The 15448-nt window shown below is 44.6% G+C and overlaps 1 protein-coding gene across 1 annotated transcript in view; it reads left to right on the top strand.

The window, feature by feature from the left end:
* Nucleotides 1–3153: 3153 nt before the first annotated feature.
* The window catches only part of TAF4 (TATA-box binding protein associated factor 4), a gene marked incomplete at its 5' end in the record, with an annotated part of 84237 nt that continues 71942 nt past the window's right edge, over nt 3154–15448 (top strand). The window contains 2 exon segments of the mRNA XM_083360833.1: nt 3154–3544; nt 5565–6641. Of these exon segments, the coding sequence (XP_083216959.1) occupies nt 3154–3544; nt 5565–6641 (1468 nt within the window).

The raw sequence follows: 15448 nt of genomic DNA on the forward strand, positions 1-15448 counted from the left end.
GCTGGAGAATTCTCAGAGTCCATACATTTTAAAGTCCCAAAGTAAGAAACGCTACCTGAAATGTACAGTATACCATTGCTAGCTCCCTTTATCTACAAAATTGACAAAAGCAACACAACAGTACAATGAGCAGCTCCCTTGTATACAATGTGCTCATTATTCTTGTTGTTGTTAGCTGTGAAGTCGTGTCCAACCCATTGCGACCCCATGGAGAATGTTCCTCCAGGCCTTCCTGTCCTCTACCATTTTCTGGAGTCCATTTAAGCACACACCTACAGCTTCAGTGACTCCATCCAGCCACCTCATTCTCTGTCGTCTCCTTCTTCTCTTGCGTTCAACCTTTCCCAGCATTAGGCAGTGAGGACTCCAGTGAGTCCTTCCTTCTCATTAGGTGGCCAAAGTATTTGTGTTTCAGCTTCAGGATCTGGCCTTCTAAAGAGCAGTCAGGGTTGATCTCCTCTAGGACTGACCGGTTTGATCCCCTTGCAGTCCAAGGGACTCGCAGGAGTCTTCTCCAGCACCATAGTTCAAAGGCCTCAATTCTTTGGCGCTCAGCCTTTCTTATGGTCCAACTTTCACTGCCATATATTGCAACTGGGAAGACCATAGCCTTGACTATACGCACTTTTGTTGACAGGGTGATGTTTCTGCTTTTTAGTGTGCTGTCTAGATTTGCTATGGCTTTCCTCCCGAGGAGCAAGCGTCTTTTAATTTCTTGGCTACAGTCCCCATTTGCGGTGATCTTGGAGCCCAGGAAAATAAAACCTGTCACTACCTCCATTTCTTCCCTGTCTATTTGCCAGGAATTGAGAGGGCTGGATGCCATGATCTTGGTTTTCTTAATGTTAAGTTTCAACCCAACTTTTGCACTCTCCTTCTTCACCTGCAACAAGAGGCTCTTTAGTTCTTCTTCACTTTCTGCCATTAGAGTGGTATCTTCTGCATATCATTATTCTTAGCCACATTTTAATTAAAAAAAACACAGTTAATATATTTCCTGCAAGGAGCACTAACCTCTCCAGTTGCCAACTAGACCTTTACAACCCTGGCTGTGCAGTGTCACGAACAGCAAATCTTGATCTTATTGATACTTTTTAAGAATAAAACAAGAAAAGTCCATCCTTTTGTCTTAGCAATGAGACTCATTTGACTCCTTCAAGAGTTTAATATTCCATAAATTAAAAAAACCCCGCTTTACACTGATTTTTAAAGTAAAACATCAATTTAAACAGATGTTTACTTCCCTTCTAATTTGACCAGTTTAAAAGTCTTACTAGGAGCATAAATTATAAAGTATTGCCATCAAATATGAATCCTCAGGATGAGGCAGATTAAAAGACAGAAATAATTAATAAAGGGCAAAAGAAACATAAGGTATCTCTGCAAGGGTGATAGTGATTATACAATTCAAAATGTTTTTCAATTTTGTTCTTATAAAACAGAAAAGAAGGGGGATGGAATACAAAGGGTCTGCTGAACGATCTATTTTTCAATTGATCTGACATAGTGAAGTATTGATTTTGCATTATTGTCTGGAAAGGGAGGAGACAGCGAGGACCAGAATAAACAATTTTAGAACATAACCTTTTTTTTTTTAAAAAAGCATGTTTTTGCAGATGGTTTTATTCAAGAAAAGGGATCCCTGAAAAAAATCAGGTTGACACTAGCAGAGAAAGGCTACATGCAAGAAACTGAGGAAATCAAAGTAAACAATTTGAAGGGGGAAAAAAATATTACAGGCAGAAAGAGATGGTCCCTCCCTTCCTTTTGGCTGATACTTCTCAGGACGTCTACTTTGGCTTCTCCTTAAAATAAAACCTATAAGCAGCTGTATCTTATCTTTGCACCACGGAATCTATTTTTGACTGCCCGTGACAGAGAAGGTAGGAAGACATGGCTGCGATACGCATTTTCAGCTGCTCGCAACTAGTCCCTGAAGTGTGCAAGTATGTAGATGCCATAAATAAAAAAGGCGGTTGGACGCGTAAGCGATGCTTGACGGAAAAGAAGGAAGTAGTCCAGCTTGAAAAGGAAAGGCGGGAGAGGACGCTGTTTTGACACCCGCAGCTCCGTCGAAACGGCAGCAGCTTTTCCTTTGTGGGGGACAGAAAAAGGGGCTGTTTTTTGGGGGGGGGGTGACAAGGCAGCGCCATAGTGTCAAGGGGTGGGGTGAGCAAGGGGGATTCGGGGTGCGCGGGCCATTGTCCAGCCAAACCGGCCACCCAAACTTTGGCACAAGTGTGGAGGCGAGGCGGAGGAAAGCCTGGCTTAGCCGTCCGCCAATGCGGAGGCGCGCTCAGGCCGGGCTCAAGGGCGCGGCAAGAGGTTGACCCGCGTCCCGAGGCCGGTCAGCGAGAGGACGCGGGTCTTTTTTCGGCGAGGTTCGGCTGGCCACGAACGGGCCGGCGGGGAACGCCCGCTAGGGTCGACACGGCGGGACGCGGCCGGCCTTGTCCGTGCACCAGGCAGGCCCCGCGCTCCGCGCCAGCCTCCCCGTCCAGAGAGGCCGGGTTGTTTTCATAAGCTGGCACAGGTGCGGGGCATCCTTCAGGCTCGAGCCGGCCAGGGAGCCCCAGGCGCGCTGGCGAGAGGCGCCTCAGCCGCCGCCGCGGAGCATGCAGCCATTTTGGGCTTCGCCAGACAAAGGACGACAGCGACGGTCGCGGCCAGCCCCGAGGCGTCGGCGGCCGCCACCACCCGTAGCGCCGCCTCCACTTCCCCTCATCGTCTCCTCGGCCGGCACCCGGCGCGCGCGGCCGGCCCGACTTTCGGCGGCCGGCCCTTCTCGCTAGGCCGCAGCCGGGCCCTCGACGCCCGTTCCCTGTCTGAGCGCTCGCAGCCATTTGCCTCGCTATTTATAGGCGGTCGCCGGCCAATCAGGAACCGACGGAATCCCTCTCGGGCCGCTGAGGTGACGCCTCGACGCCCCCACCCCCCCCACCGCTTCCCCAGCCCGCTCGCGCGGAGTTTTCGTCGCGCATGCTCCGTGGCGGAGGCCGAGGCGGGAGGGGAGACCAGCTTATGTGTAAAATGAGTGAGTGAGGCGGGGGGGAGAGCAGGAGGAGGGCGGAGGAGGAGGAGGGCAGAGGGAGGAGTGAAAGGGGGGGGCGGCGGGCGGGAGGGAGCCGCTCGCCAGGAACCCTCCGAAAAAAGATGGCGGCGGGCTCGGATCTGCTGGATGAGGTTTTCCTAAACGCTGAGGTGGATGAGAAGGTGGTGAGCGACCTGGTAGGCTCCCTGGAGTCACAGCTGGCGGCCTCGGGCCACCACCACCCGCACCACAAGGCGCAGGAGCCCCTCAGGGTCGCCGGGGGGCTGCTGGGGAACCATGTTGTGAGCAGCGGCAGCAGCGGCAGCAACAGCCCTAGCCCTAGCCCAGGAGGAGGAGGAGGAGGAGGAGGAGTAGGAGGCAATGCTAATGTCCAAACAGAGAACCCCGGCAGCCGCACCACCGGCAGCAGCAGCACCAGCAGCACCACCGCCGCCGCCGTCGCCGTCGCCGCCGCCAAGATGGGACTCAGTGGCCCGGAGATCACCAAGCCAGGTAACCTGGCGAGGCAAGCCGGGGCGGGGGTGGGTGGGTGGGTTGCCTCCTCCTCCTCTTCTTCTTCTTCTTCTTGCCCTTCTCCCTCAGGAACGGGGGCCTTCCCCCCACCCCCCCGGGCTGGCTCCCTTTCTTTCTCCCCTGCCCCCCTTCCCCTGGTGGGGGCAGCAACTGGAGGGTGCCAGGGGGTGGCATGGAGTTGGGGAGGGGGAGGCGGCGAAGAGAGGGAGGCCTTCCTCAAATGCCAACCCCCCCCACCTCCCTAACACCCTATTTTGGGCCGGGACGGGTCTCCCTCCTGCCTCTGCTGCACCTAAGAGCCAGGAGCAGATGGGGGTGGGGGGGGTGGGGGGGTTGAGTGTTGTGGTCAGGGACTGCGTGTCTGGGGGTCCTTTAGGGAAAGAGGAGCCCTCTTCCTTTGCTGGGGGGGGTTTCCCCTCCTCGGCTCACTATCTGCTCTTAATTCTGTCATCTCTCTTGTCTCCCCCCCCCTCTGGAGTGTTTTGGGGGGCTCCTGAGGACGAGGAAGGAAGAGAGACCTTACCTTTGGACTTCTGTGCCACCTTTCTCCCGCGCGTTCCTGGAGCCTGGAATCAGAAATGGTGCTCCCTGCCCTCCTTATCCATTTCGATATTCCCCAATTCTTTGCCCTCCCTGCCTGAAGTGCATTGGGGAGGGTGGGGGGGGGCTGAGAGAAGAAATGTTATTAATCACAGCAGCAGCAGCAGCAGCAGCAGCAGCTTCCCCTGGGAAGAGGAAGTGATGGGGGGACCTGAGGATCAGGAACCCCTTTTGTATAGATCTCTTTGCAAATACGGCAACCGCTTAACTGCTCCTCCTCCTGTGGTTGTAGGGGGTTATGCCCCCCCCCCCCCCAAACCTTTTGCTTTTCTTGAAATAATATGCCAGGCTGGGCTATGCAGAGAGTCGTAGCACAACCTCTGCTTGCCTGTGGGACTGGAAGAATGACAGTCCATTTGTAAATGTTTTCCCCCCCTTGTAAAAAGACGGTGCACTCTGAAGGAGTATGCTAACTCCAGTCCGTACATGCAAAGGCGGCCTTTTAAAGAAAGCGAAGGCAATGCTGATCCATTTATCCCAGCACAATTCCAGGTATATTCCTATGTATATAATCTCCCCCCCACACACACACACGTTTCCAGTTGCTCGAATATTACAAGGACGCTGTTGCTTGTCATGACACCAGGTTAACGAAAGGGGTGGGGTTTCAGAGAAATAACCTTCCCTTAGTCCTGATTTCTGTGACCCCGTGTTTCTGACTTCAGTCCTTCTATTTGTGTTTACTAAATGCAGAGCCTGCGGAGACAGGGCTGATTTAAGTGACACTGGCAGGCTTTGGTAGGGATATTTGCTTTCTGGGGACATCAAGGAAAAAAACACAACCCCCCTTTTTGCTTGTATTTGTTTTCTTTTGAAAGCAGGGCAATTGAACAGCAGGATTTAATGATTTTAAGAGAGAGGATGACGTCCCCTACACTACCTTTGCAACCTTTTTACTTATGTCACTTCTCTACTACTTCAGCCCCACTTTTTCAGAAGATAAGGAGATGAAACAGAAGGGTTAGAGACCATGGGGTTTTCATTTTTTTTCCCTTTTTCCTGTCTCTCCCCCCCCTTGCTAATTTTTCACCAATCTGATACAGTTGCATGAGCAGACTTGCAGTAAAATGTCATTTAATGTAGAGTTATAAACATCCGAAGAGGGGAAAGGGGGAAACTTAAAACTTAGTTTTTTGCTGCACGTCAATGCAATTTGTATTTGTTGGTGTGACTACTTAGCCGTTCATGGAAGAGTGTTGTAACTATCAGTAGAGAGGGAACAGTAGCAAACTCTTAACTCTTATCATAAGATTTTTTCCCCCTTTTGCAGTAGTTGTTTCAATACTGGGGATGGATTGACACACAGGCAAGATAGTTCGTGCTGGACTTATTGAGCCTCAGAATCTTTTGTTTACTTTCTCACCTTTTATATTGTAATGAAATTTTGTTTTATTTGCAGGAACTGGTGGAGTGCAAGGGAGTGTTATCAATCATAATGCCAGGTCCCAGGGCTCTACGTTGGATGGGACCACTACGACTAGCAGCAGCACCACTGCAACTGTCCAAGGTGGCTCTGAAGCTGCTATTACCCCAGGGACCCTCAATCAGGGCAAATCAGTGGTAATCAGTACCATGGCGACAGCTTTATCTACCAGGAATGGTAAAATTGGGACCACTGCAGTGCAGACTTTGAATGGAAGTAACGTGGTGATGAATTCCCATGCTTCTTTCTCGGCCACTCCCATAACAGCAAATCCTACCGTGGTCCCTGCTGTTGCCCCTCTCGTTAACAATGGACCTGGAAATCTTGGAAAAGTCAACACCGTGAATGCTGTCTTGCCATCTGCTTCAAGTACTGTCATCCAGACTTCTTTCCTTGGCGCTGGAGTGTCCTCTGCCTCTTCACCTTCACCTACAGTGATCTCTTCACAACAGCCCCCCAATATGGGGGCCGGGGGGCCAACGGTAGCATTGGTAAGGCCGCCCATTCACGCGGCAGGACCCTCATTGGCTGCCGCCACCCAAAATGGGAGCAGTACTGTGATCAATTCAACCATCAACGTGGGAGGTTTCCCGACTGCAGCTGTTGCAGCTGCCACGGTTGGTTCAGGGGTGTCTCTGCAGACCTCTCTCGTGAACAGCCAGCCAGGCTCTGGGGTATCAGCTGCTGCACCCACCACACAGGTCATCAAAGCGGAGTCTCCTAAAACTATCGTGCAAGCAGTCACCCAACAGCAAACTCTGGCTGCAGCTGGCCAGCCTAGTACTACAGGGGGTAACATGATCATTGGGCAAACTATGCAAGCTGGCCTGCCCAACGTAGCTCCTAATCCTAGTGGAGTACCTCCTGCACCTCCAGGGACTCCCACAGGCCTGGCTAAGGGTGCTGCCAATACAGTGGCACAGAGCCTGCCCAGGACTGCGACTGCAACCACCGGTGGAATCAGGGCAACTTTGACTCCCACTGTTTTAGCACCTCGTCTGCCTCAGCCTTCTCAGAATCCAACAAATATTCAGAACTTTCAATTGCCACCAGGTAAGAAAAGACTGGAGAGAAATTCCTATTTTGCTCTAGACCTGCATCGGGATCTCTCTCCTTAACTAAAAGCGTTTGGGAATTCTGCGTATAAGCACGGTCGGATAGCCTGTGGGACGGGATGTCTTTGGGGCTGCCTTTTGTCCTGCAGTTGTTGTTTGTGAAGTAGATAGCATAGGCAGCCCTCGACTTACGACCGCAGTTGAGCCCAGAACTTACTCTGCTAAGTGAGAAATTTGCTAAGTTGAGTTTTAAGCCAATTTTCTGACTTTTCTTGCCACGTTTGTTAAGTGAATCGCTGCAGTTGTTAAATTAGCTGCATAGTTGTTAAGTGAATCTGGCTTCCCCGTTGACTTTTTTGCTGGTCAGGAGGTCGCAGAAGAGGATCACATGACCCTGGGACACTGCAACCATCATAATATATGAACCAGTTGTCAAGCATCCAAACGTAAATCCTATGACCATAGGGCTGCTGCAACAGTCATCAGTGTGAAAAATGGTCATAAGTCACTTTTTTCAGCGTAACTTGGAATGGTTACTAAATAAAACTGTTGTAAGTCGAGGACTACCTGTAGTACAAGAACTAACGAGAGATCTTGTGTTGATTTGACAGCATTTTTAAATTGGACTCAGTTTTTAGACTATTTTTGAAGAAAAGAGACTAGGTTCTGAGCTTTTCTCCAATATCTTTGGTCTGTTGATTTTCTCTTTAGATGTGTAAGCATGGGTGAGGACTAGAAGTGCAAGTTTGTTAAGAAGTGAAAGCTGAGATTGTTCAGTTTCTAACAGTACCTAGCAGCTCCACAACTGCAAATCATATTGATGGTTTTTTTCAAAGGGGCATATGACATCTACAGAATTTAGGTTTTCAAGTGCACATTGGCTTAAATCTTTTAAGCGAATGCATGGCATGATAGCTTTCTCCATGCGTGATCAAAGTAGCAAACCTAGTATAAAATGAAATGTTATGTTAATATATTCAGAGAAGATGAGCTGTCCTAGGATGTGTCTAGTCTTCATACTTCTCTGTTTTAGCTTGCTGCTGTTGCCACAGAAGCAGCAAAGAGCAAGCACATTTTGCTACTCTGGAAAAAATTTCTGTCAGTTGAAAATTATCAGGGACTATATGACATGTCTACAGTAACATTCCAATTACATTCTGTCCTCACATCACCTCATTTTGTGTAATGCTGTATAGCACATGCAGTCGCTAAGATCATGTTTGAAGACCAGGATAACATAGGCGGGAGTTTCTGAGTCCAAACCTAATTGGATGGCATGAATGTCATTGCTTCCATGTAATGACGAAGGCAATATAAATCTAAACTTCAGATTTAGTAACTTGAGATTTTTTTAAAAAAAAAATATTTCGTATTGAGTGTTACATAGGCAACTTTCTCACATTTTGAGAAATATCTTTTGAATTCTAGAAAGATGATGGCAAGGATGTGAATGCATTCCCAGATCCTTAGACCACTTAGTTTTAACTTAGTTTGAGTGTCCGTGGAGTAGTTGAGTGTAAGATGTTTTATTTGCAAGGCGTATGTTTTAATGTGCTTCTTTGAAGGGCTTTAAATAGCAAAAATAGTATTTGTCTTGAACTATACTCTTATCTACCTTGATCTATGCTTAGACTGATAGGCATATCATATAAGAAGTTAAGGATTTTACATTGCTTTTCTGATGATCTCTGAGTACCTTGCAAATTGTAACAAGTTACCTAGCTAGCTTTTTACACATTCAGAAAGCTTTGGACACTTCCATTGTTAAAATCTTCCTGCACCGCGTGTTGCCTATTGAAATACAAAATGATGCTCCAGTGAGTTTGGTCTTCTTGAAGAAACTGTCACGGAAATGACAGTTACAAAGGACCACTAGTACCCTTTTTGTAAAATGAAAGGTCCCCCCCCCATTTAAAAAGTTGCTAGCTTTCAAACATGTGCCTTAAATGTGACCCAGTGGGTGGTTTACTCTCTAGAACAGAGGTCCTCAACCCCTGTTAGGAACTGGACCGCACAGCTGGAGGTGAGCAGTGAGTGAGCAAAACTGCACATGCGCAGGATCTAGGTTGTGTGCTCCTCCTTCCTTGCCTCCTCTCCTCCCCCCCCCACTCCATGGAAAAATTATTTCTACGAAATCGGACCTTGGTGTCAAAAAGGCTGGGGACCGCTGGTATAGAACATTTGGATTTGTGATCATGGCAAAGTATCAAAACTTCTTTCCAAGAGGAAAATTAAGGTCTTTGCCGGAAGCTCTGTTGCACTCACTTCAGTAAACATGCAGAGAATTGGATAAGGGGCATCTCTTTAAGTTGCATCTCTTGTACTGCATGCAAAAGGCAGAATGTCATAGCAGAAATGTTTTTGTGTACTCCAGCTGGCTCAGGAATTCTGGGAGTTGAAGTCCACGAGTCATAAAAGAGCCAAGGTTGCTTACCCCTGGTCTAGAGTGCAACATTAGCACCTGATTCTGTCTTAACTGGATATAGTTGAAAGAAATTGTAACGATGTCAGATTGAGGGATATTTGGGGTACAATACAGAGGAATGTACTTTTGTGTTTTGGCACCTGAAAAGAAATGATATCGTTTAAGAAAAACTGAAAAAAGTTACTCTGAGTGACACTTGCACAAGAACCTTCAGTGATGGAGGGTGCATAGCAGTTTAGCAAGCCTAAATTCTTAACTGAAATGTTTCTTGTAGGGCCTCCTCACTGAGCTAATATGCATATTATATATAGTGAAGACATCAATTGTGATCAAGTTTTATAATGTGAAGTGCCTCCACTATGGAATTTAGAAAATCCGGAGCATGATGCAGATTGCAGAACATTGTTCAGCTCATTTGCGTACCAGTAGTTCTCGACTTATGACCCCAATTGAGCCAAACATTTCTGTCGCTAAGCGAGACATTTGTTAAGTGAGTTTTACGATCATTTTACGACCTTTCTTGCCACAGTTGTTAAGTGAATCACTGCAGTTATTAAGTTAGCAACATGATTGTGAAGTGAATCTGGCTTCCCCATTAACTTTGCTTGTCAGAGGGTCACAAAAGGTGATCACAAGGCTCTGGGACACGTCATAAATATGAGTCAGTTGCCAAGAGTCTGAATTTTCATCACCTGACCACAGGGATGCTGCAACAGTCAGAAGTGTGAAAAATGGTCACAAGTCCCTTTTTTTCAGTGTCACTAAATGAACTGTTGGAAGTTGAGGACTACCTGTAGTTTAATAGATGGGCTATACAACTAAGGTAACAGTGTTCCGTGCGCCTTTGGCGTCTAGTCATGCCGGCCACATGACCACGGAGACGTCCTCGGACAAGCGCTGGCTCTTCGGCTTTGAAACGGAGATGAGCACCGGCCCCTAGAGTCGGAAACGACTAGCACACATGTGCGGGGGAACCTTTACCTTTACCTTTATACAACTAACAGCGTTCTGTGCGCCTTTGGCGTCTAGTCATGCCGGCCACATGACCACGGAGATGTCCTCGGACAAGCGCTGGCTCTTCGGCTTTGAAACGGAGATGAGCACCGGCCCCTAGAGTTGGAAACGACTAGCACGCATGTGTGGGGGAACCTTTACCTTTACCTTTTACAACTAATCTGACCAAGACAAACAAGTTGGAGTAAAAGCTTTCATGCCCCAAATGGTGCAAGTCCTTAGAAATGAGGAAGAGATGAGGAAGAATGTTACTGAAAATCTCCAGGGTTCAAAATAAGATTCAAAATTTACTCAACCCTGAACATTTATTGGGATTTTAAAAAAAAAATATGTGACACTGATTGGAGCTTTGTACCTCCCTCCTTCCCAAATTACTGCTAGCTAACCCTCTGTAATTAGTGCAGAATGCTGCAGTTAAATTGCTCAGTAGGTCTCCTTACCATATGTATGATGGGTCTATAGCCAAACTTTTACCTCAGTGCCATTTTCCTATGTTGTTATTGGTTTATAAGACCCTAAACAGTTTATGGCTAGGTTATCTAGACTGTGTTTGCTCACTGCACTAATGTGGCTTGTTCAGTCTAACTTTATATACATTGTGCACGTGCAGTCTTGGTTTAATCACCATGGTTTACATTTTTAATATGTTCTGTGCCTGTGGTAAATTGCGGCTTGTTGAACCAGAGCTAAACAAACGAGCGTGTGAACTAGGTTACTATCTAGTTAGATTTTAACATTCTGTGGCAGATGTTTTGCTTATTATGCAGTGATTTACTTGAGTTTATTTAACATGTGGAGGAAGACAGGTTTTTTGTGTGTGATGTTTCTGTGGAATTATTCTCCTTTGGAGAGTAAATAGGTTTGCAGAATAATACCCCATCAACGATAAAATATGTATTTTTTTAGGCTGAGATACTAGACTACATCATAACAGATTCCCTAAATAATTTATTTAATTCAATTTACAGTAGATGCCACCCAATTTCAAACTGATTCTGTTTGTAATCATATGATTTAACTTTTTTCATGGGATTTTATTGCATTTTAATGTATTACATAACTCTCTTGATTTTATTTTTATTTATTTGTTTGCTGTCCATCTTGTAATGAAATTATTCTGTTGTAATCTAAGATAAAGGATAAGTTTAAAATGCAAGTAAAATGCCGTTGAAAGTACTTAATTGAATAAAAAATGACATAATTTTTTTATCTATCTATCTATCTATCTATCTATCTATCTATCTATCTATCTATCTATCAATCATCTATCTATCTATCTATCTACCTACCTACCTACCTACCTACCTACCTACCTACCTACAATTTCATTAAAAAATTCTGGTCACCTTGTTCCACTTTGCCCAGGTTCATTCTTTTGACATGAATATTCTTCACCTTAAAACAAAACAGTGAAAGATAATGGGGCTGATGGAAGCGGCTGATAATATCTTGGAAATGATTAATGGTGGATTTTGCTTTTGGTGGGATCCAGCTGAATAGGCTGCCTGTCTCTTTGTCTTTTGATATCTTTTTTCATAGCATGGAGGCTAGGTGAGTTGTTTTAGACAGTTTGCATTTCATTTGTCAGATTTTGGCATTATTTCCCTCTCCTTCTATGACATCCTTTATTTTGGAGGATGTGAATTAATGTGTTTGGGGCTGCTGTGCTGCCTTTTATGAAGTGTATATAATTCTGCTGTTGGTAGGAAGTAAGTTGGTGATTCTTTAAGTTTTGGTAAATGCAAAGCTGCAGGATATTTGAGGGCACACAGCAGCATTCCAGTTCCTTTTCCAGAAAAAAGCCTAATTTCATTACTTTTGGATCTGTGGTGAAGTATCCTTGTATATCCTCATTCTGTTTTGAGAGTACACTAGGTTTAGGGACTTTAGCTCATTAATTCAACTACTGACAGTTGTGTGCTCTCCAAAGGAAAGGCATTTCTTCTTAGGCATCCTTATAGCAAAAGTTCTGAAGGATTGGGCTCTGAAGCATTAGAATACAGGTAATCTTCATTTTACGATTACCATTGAGCCCAATATTTCTGTGGCTAAGTGAGACAGTTAAGTGAGTTTTGCCTCATTTTGCGACCTTTCTTGCCGCAGTTGTTAAGTGAATCACTGTAGTTGTTAAATTAGTAGCATAGTTGTCAAGGGAATCTGGCTTCCCCATTGACTTTGCTTGTCAGTAGGTTGCAAAAGATGATCCCGGGACGCTGAAACTTTCATAAATACATGCCAATTGTCAAGTGGCTGAATTTTGGTCACATGACCACAGGGGTGCTGCAGTGGTCATAAGTGTGAAAAATGGCCATAAGTCCCTTTTCTCAATACCCATTGAAACTTCAAATGGTCACTAAATAAACTGTTGTTAAGTCGAGGATTACCTGTACTTTATTCAGGGATAATGATGTTAATAGGATGCTGCTGAGTCTCAAAGAAAACTGCTTCTTGGTTTACCTGGTTCACCTTTTGGTTAGTACTGATCTTAGGTGTTTATTCCACTTATTCATATTTTTATGAAAGTAGGGTTTGAAACATTCAATCATTTAGCCTTTATTCCTTACAATTCCCTGGTATTTTCCAATGTTGCCATTCTCCAGCCTAATTTAATTATAATGATGCACAGGGAGAGAAACAGGACGTCCTGTGGCTGACTTCATAGTTATATTAGGTTTTCAGTTTCATGTGCAATGTTCACCCATGGATGAATTTATGAATTCCTATTTGGACCATAGATTTCTCTTGTGTTAAAACTCTTATGAATGAAAATTGGCTTAAATGACATGCTAGTGTGCAATGATGGAGAACGTCAGGAGAACATGGTTGCCTAATGTCGTTTGTACAAAAATAGTCTTACATATCTTCCCTAATGCCTGAAAGTGGTTTGGTTGGTTGAGGTTTAGTTTATTACATAAACCTTTATATAACACTTTATAATGCCTTGGTAAGACCACACTTGGAATACTACATCCAGTTTTGGTTGCCACGATACAAAAAAGGATGTTGAGCCTCTAGAACAGGCATGTCAAACTGCCGGCCCGCGGGCGGATGCATCACGCCGAAACCGCGCCCACTCCATTGCCGGCAATGGGGAAAATGTTGTGTGATGTTGCGTGACGTCGCGAGTTTGACCTGCCTGCTCTAGAAAGAGTGCAGAGAAGAGCAACAGAGATGATTAGGGGGCTAGAGCAGAGGTCTCCAACCCTTTGAGCACCAGGGACCGGTTCCATGGAGAAAGGTTTTTCCACGCACCAGAGAGTGCATGGTTTTGTGTGCTGCCTGCATCCTGTGGATGGGGCTTTCCTTGTTTGTGCAGACCGGTTGCTGGCATGCCGCAGCCTGGTACTGGTCCATAGACCGGGGGTTGGGGACCCCTGGGCTAGAGGCTACAACATATGAAGAACGGTTGCTGGTTTAATGAAAAGAAGGACTAGAGGTGTACATGGTAGCAGTGTTCCAATATCTAAGGGGCTGCCACAAAGAATAGGGGTCAACCTATTCTCCAAAACACCTGAAGGCAGGACAAGAAGCAATGGACGGAAGCTTATCAAGGAGAGAAGCAACCTAGAAATAAGGAGAAATTTCTTGACAGAACAATTAATCAGTGGTACAACTTGCCTCCGGAAGTTGTGCGTGTTCCATCACTGGAGGTTTTTAAGAAGAGATTGGACAGCCATTTGTCTGAAATAGTACAGTATAGGGTTTCCTGCTTGAGTTGGGTGTTGGATTAGAAGACTTCCAAGGTACCTTCCAACTGTGTTATTCTGTTAACCCCAGTTATTGTGGTTAGCAATAGCATAGGTGAATTCAACAATACTTGCCTTAATAAAAAATAATGATTAAATTATTCCTGTCTTGGGCAGACAGCTGGACTAGAAGACCTCTGAGATCCTTTGTAATTCCAGATTTTTAGAATTCTAAGTACATTGTGGTGTTGTGCAGTACGTAAACTGTATGCTTGACTGTCTCTGCAATTGTGTGCATTCATTTCCTGCATTTATTTTTTTGACCTCTTTCTTCTCTTCTATGTTCTTTTTGTTCCTAACATTTCATTCAGGAGCTGCTTGTTCAACTGTACTTTTTTCTTAAATATTTGTGTAAAGCATGACATTACCTAAATGTTCCTAACTATGAGTATATTTTTAACATATAGGTTAAAAAGGGTAAACTTTTCTTCCAAAAGGAAAAGTTTGTTACTAAAACCCCCTGTCTTCTTACCTTGTTTGTTTTTATATTTTGCGCTCAAGTCAAGCTCTCCAAAGAGATTAGATGCCTGGTCTTATAAACTTCTAGTTGTTTAGTGGTTGACAAGTCAGAAAAAGTTTAGTTGAATGACATGAATGACTCCTAGATATTGCAAATATCTCTCGGTTCTAAACAAAGGATGATTGTTTGTGAATATTCCATCTTTGGGGAGAAAAATAAGAGAACTGTCTGTTATTGCGACTGTTCACAACCTGAGACATGCTAACCAAGGTGCAGACTTTTCATTAGATCATTCATAGATTTTGACAGCTCCACCTTTCTGCTTGTTGTTACTAACCCAATTAAATTATCAAACCAAAACTCCCAAGTTTTTTTTAAATGCTCAAGATGGCAAGGAAAGCTAAGGACCTTCGCTCCTTTCGCCGCGAGCTAAAAACATACTTTTTTGAACAAGCTGGCCTGGCCTGATGAGGGGATTGGGGGGGTTTGTTATTGTTTTTACTGGGTTTTTTAAGATGTATTTTAATATGGGCATGTATTTAATATTGTTTTAACTTTTGTAATTTTGTATTTTATTCTTGCCCTGTTCACCGCCCTGAGTCCTTCGGGAGAAGGGCGGTATAGAAATATTATTAAATTAAAATTAAATTAAATATATGAGACCAGAAGAACTTGGGTACATATTCTCTGTTTTGTTACAATCAAGAACTTGTGATAGTTTTATGTAGGTGTTATTGTGTCATGAACAAGGTTTTAAAAGGTCAACCCGTTTTTGTGTTTATGTGGTGTTTTTTTATTTTGCAGTGTGGTTATTTTTACATACTCACTACAGTTCTGGTATTTTCCTGAGAAATTAAATAAACTCTTTCTTTCTTTCTTTCTTTCTTTCTTTCTTTCTTTCTTTCTTTCTTTCTTTCTTTCTTTCTTTCTTTCTTTCTTTCTTTCTTTCTTTCTTTCTTTCTTTCTTTCTTTCTTTCTTTCTTTCTTTCGACTTATATGCCGCCCTATCTCCCGAAGGACTCAGGGCGGCTAACAACAATAAAATACAATAATACAAAAGTTAAAAGGAAATTAAATTAATAGCCCCAGTAGAAAAGTTAAAATTAAGTTAAAATTAAATTAAAAACATTATTAAAATCCCTGTCAGTCCAGGTCAGCCT

The sequence above is a fragment of the Vipera ursinii genome, assembly GCF_947247035.1.
Source record: "Vipera ursinii genome assembly, chromosome: 3".
NCBI lineage: Eukaryota > Metazoa > Chordata > Lepidosauria > Squamata > Viperidae > Vipera > Vipera ursinii.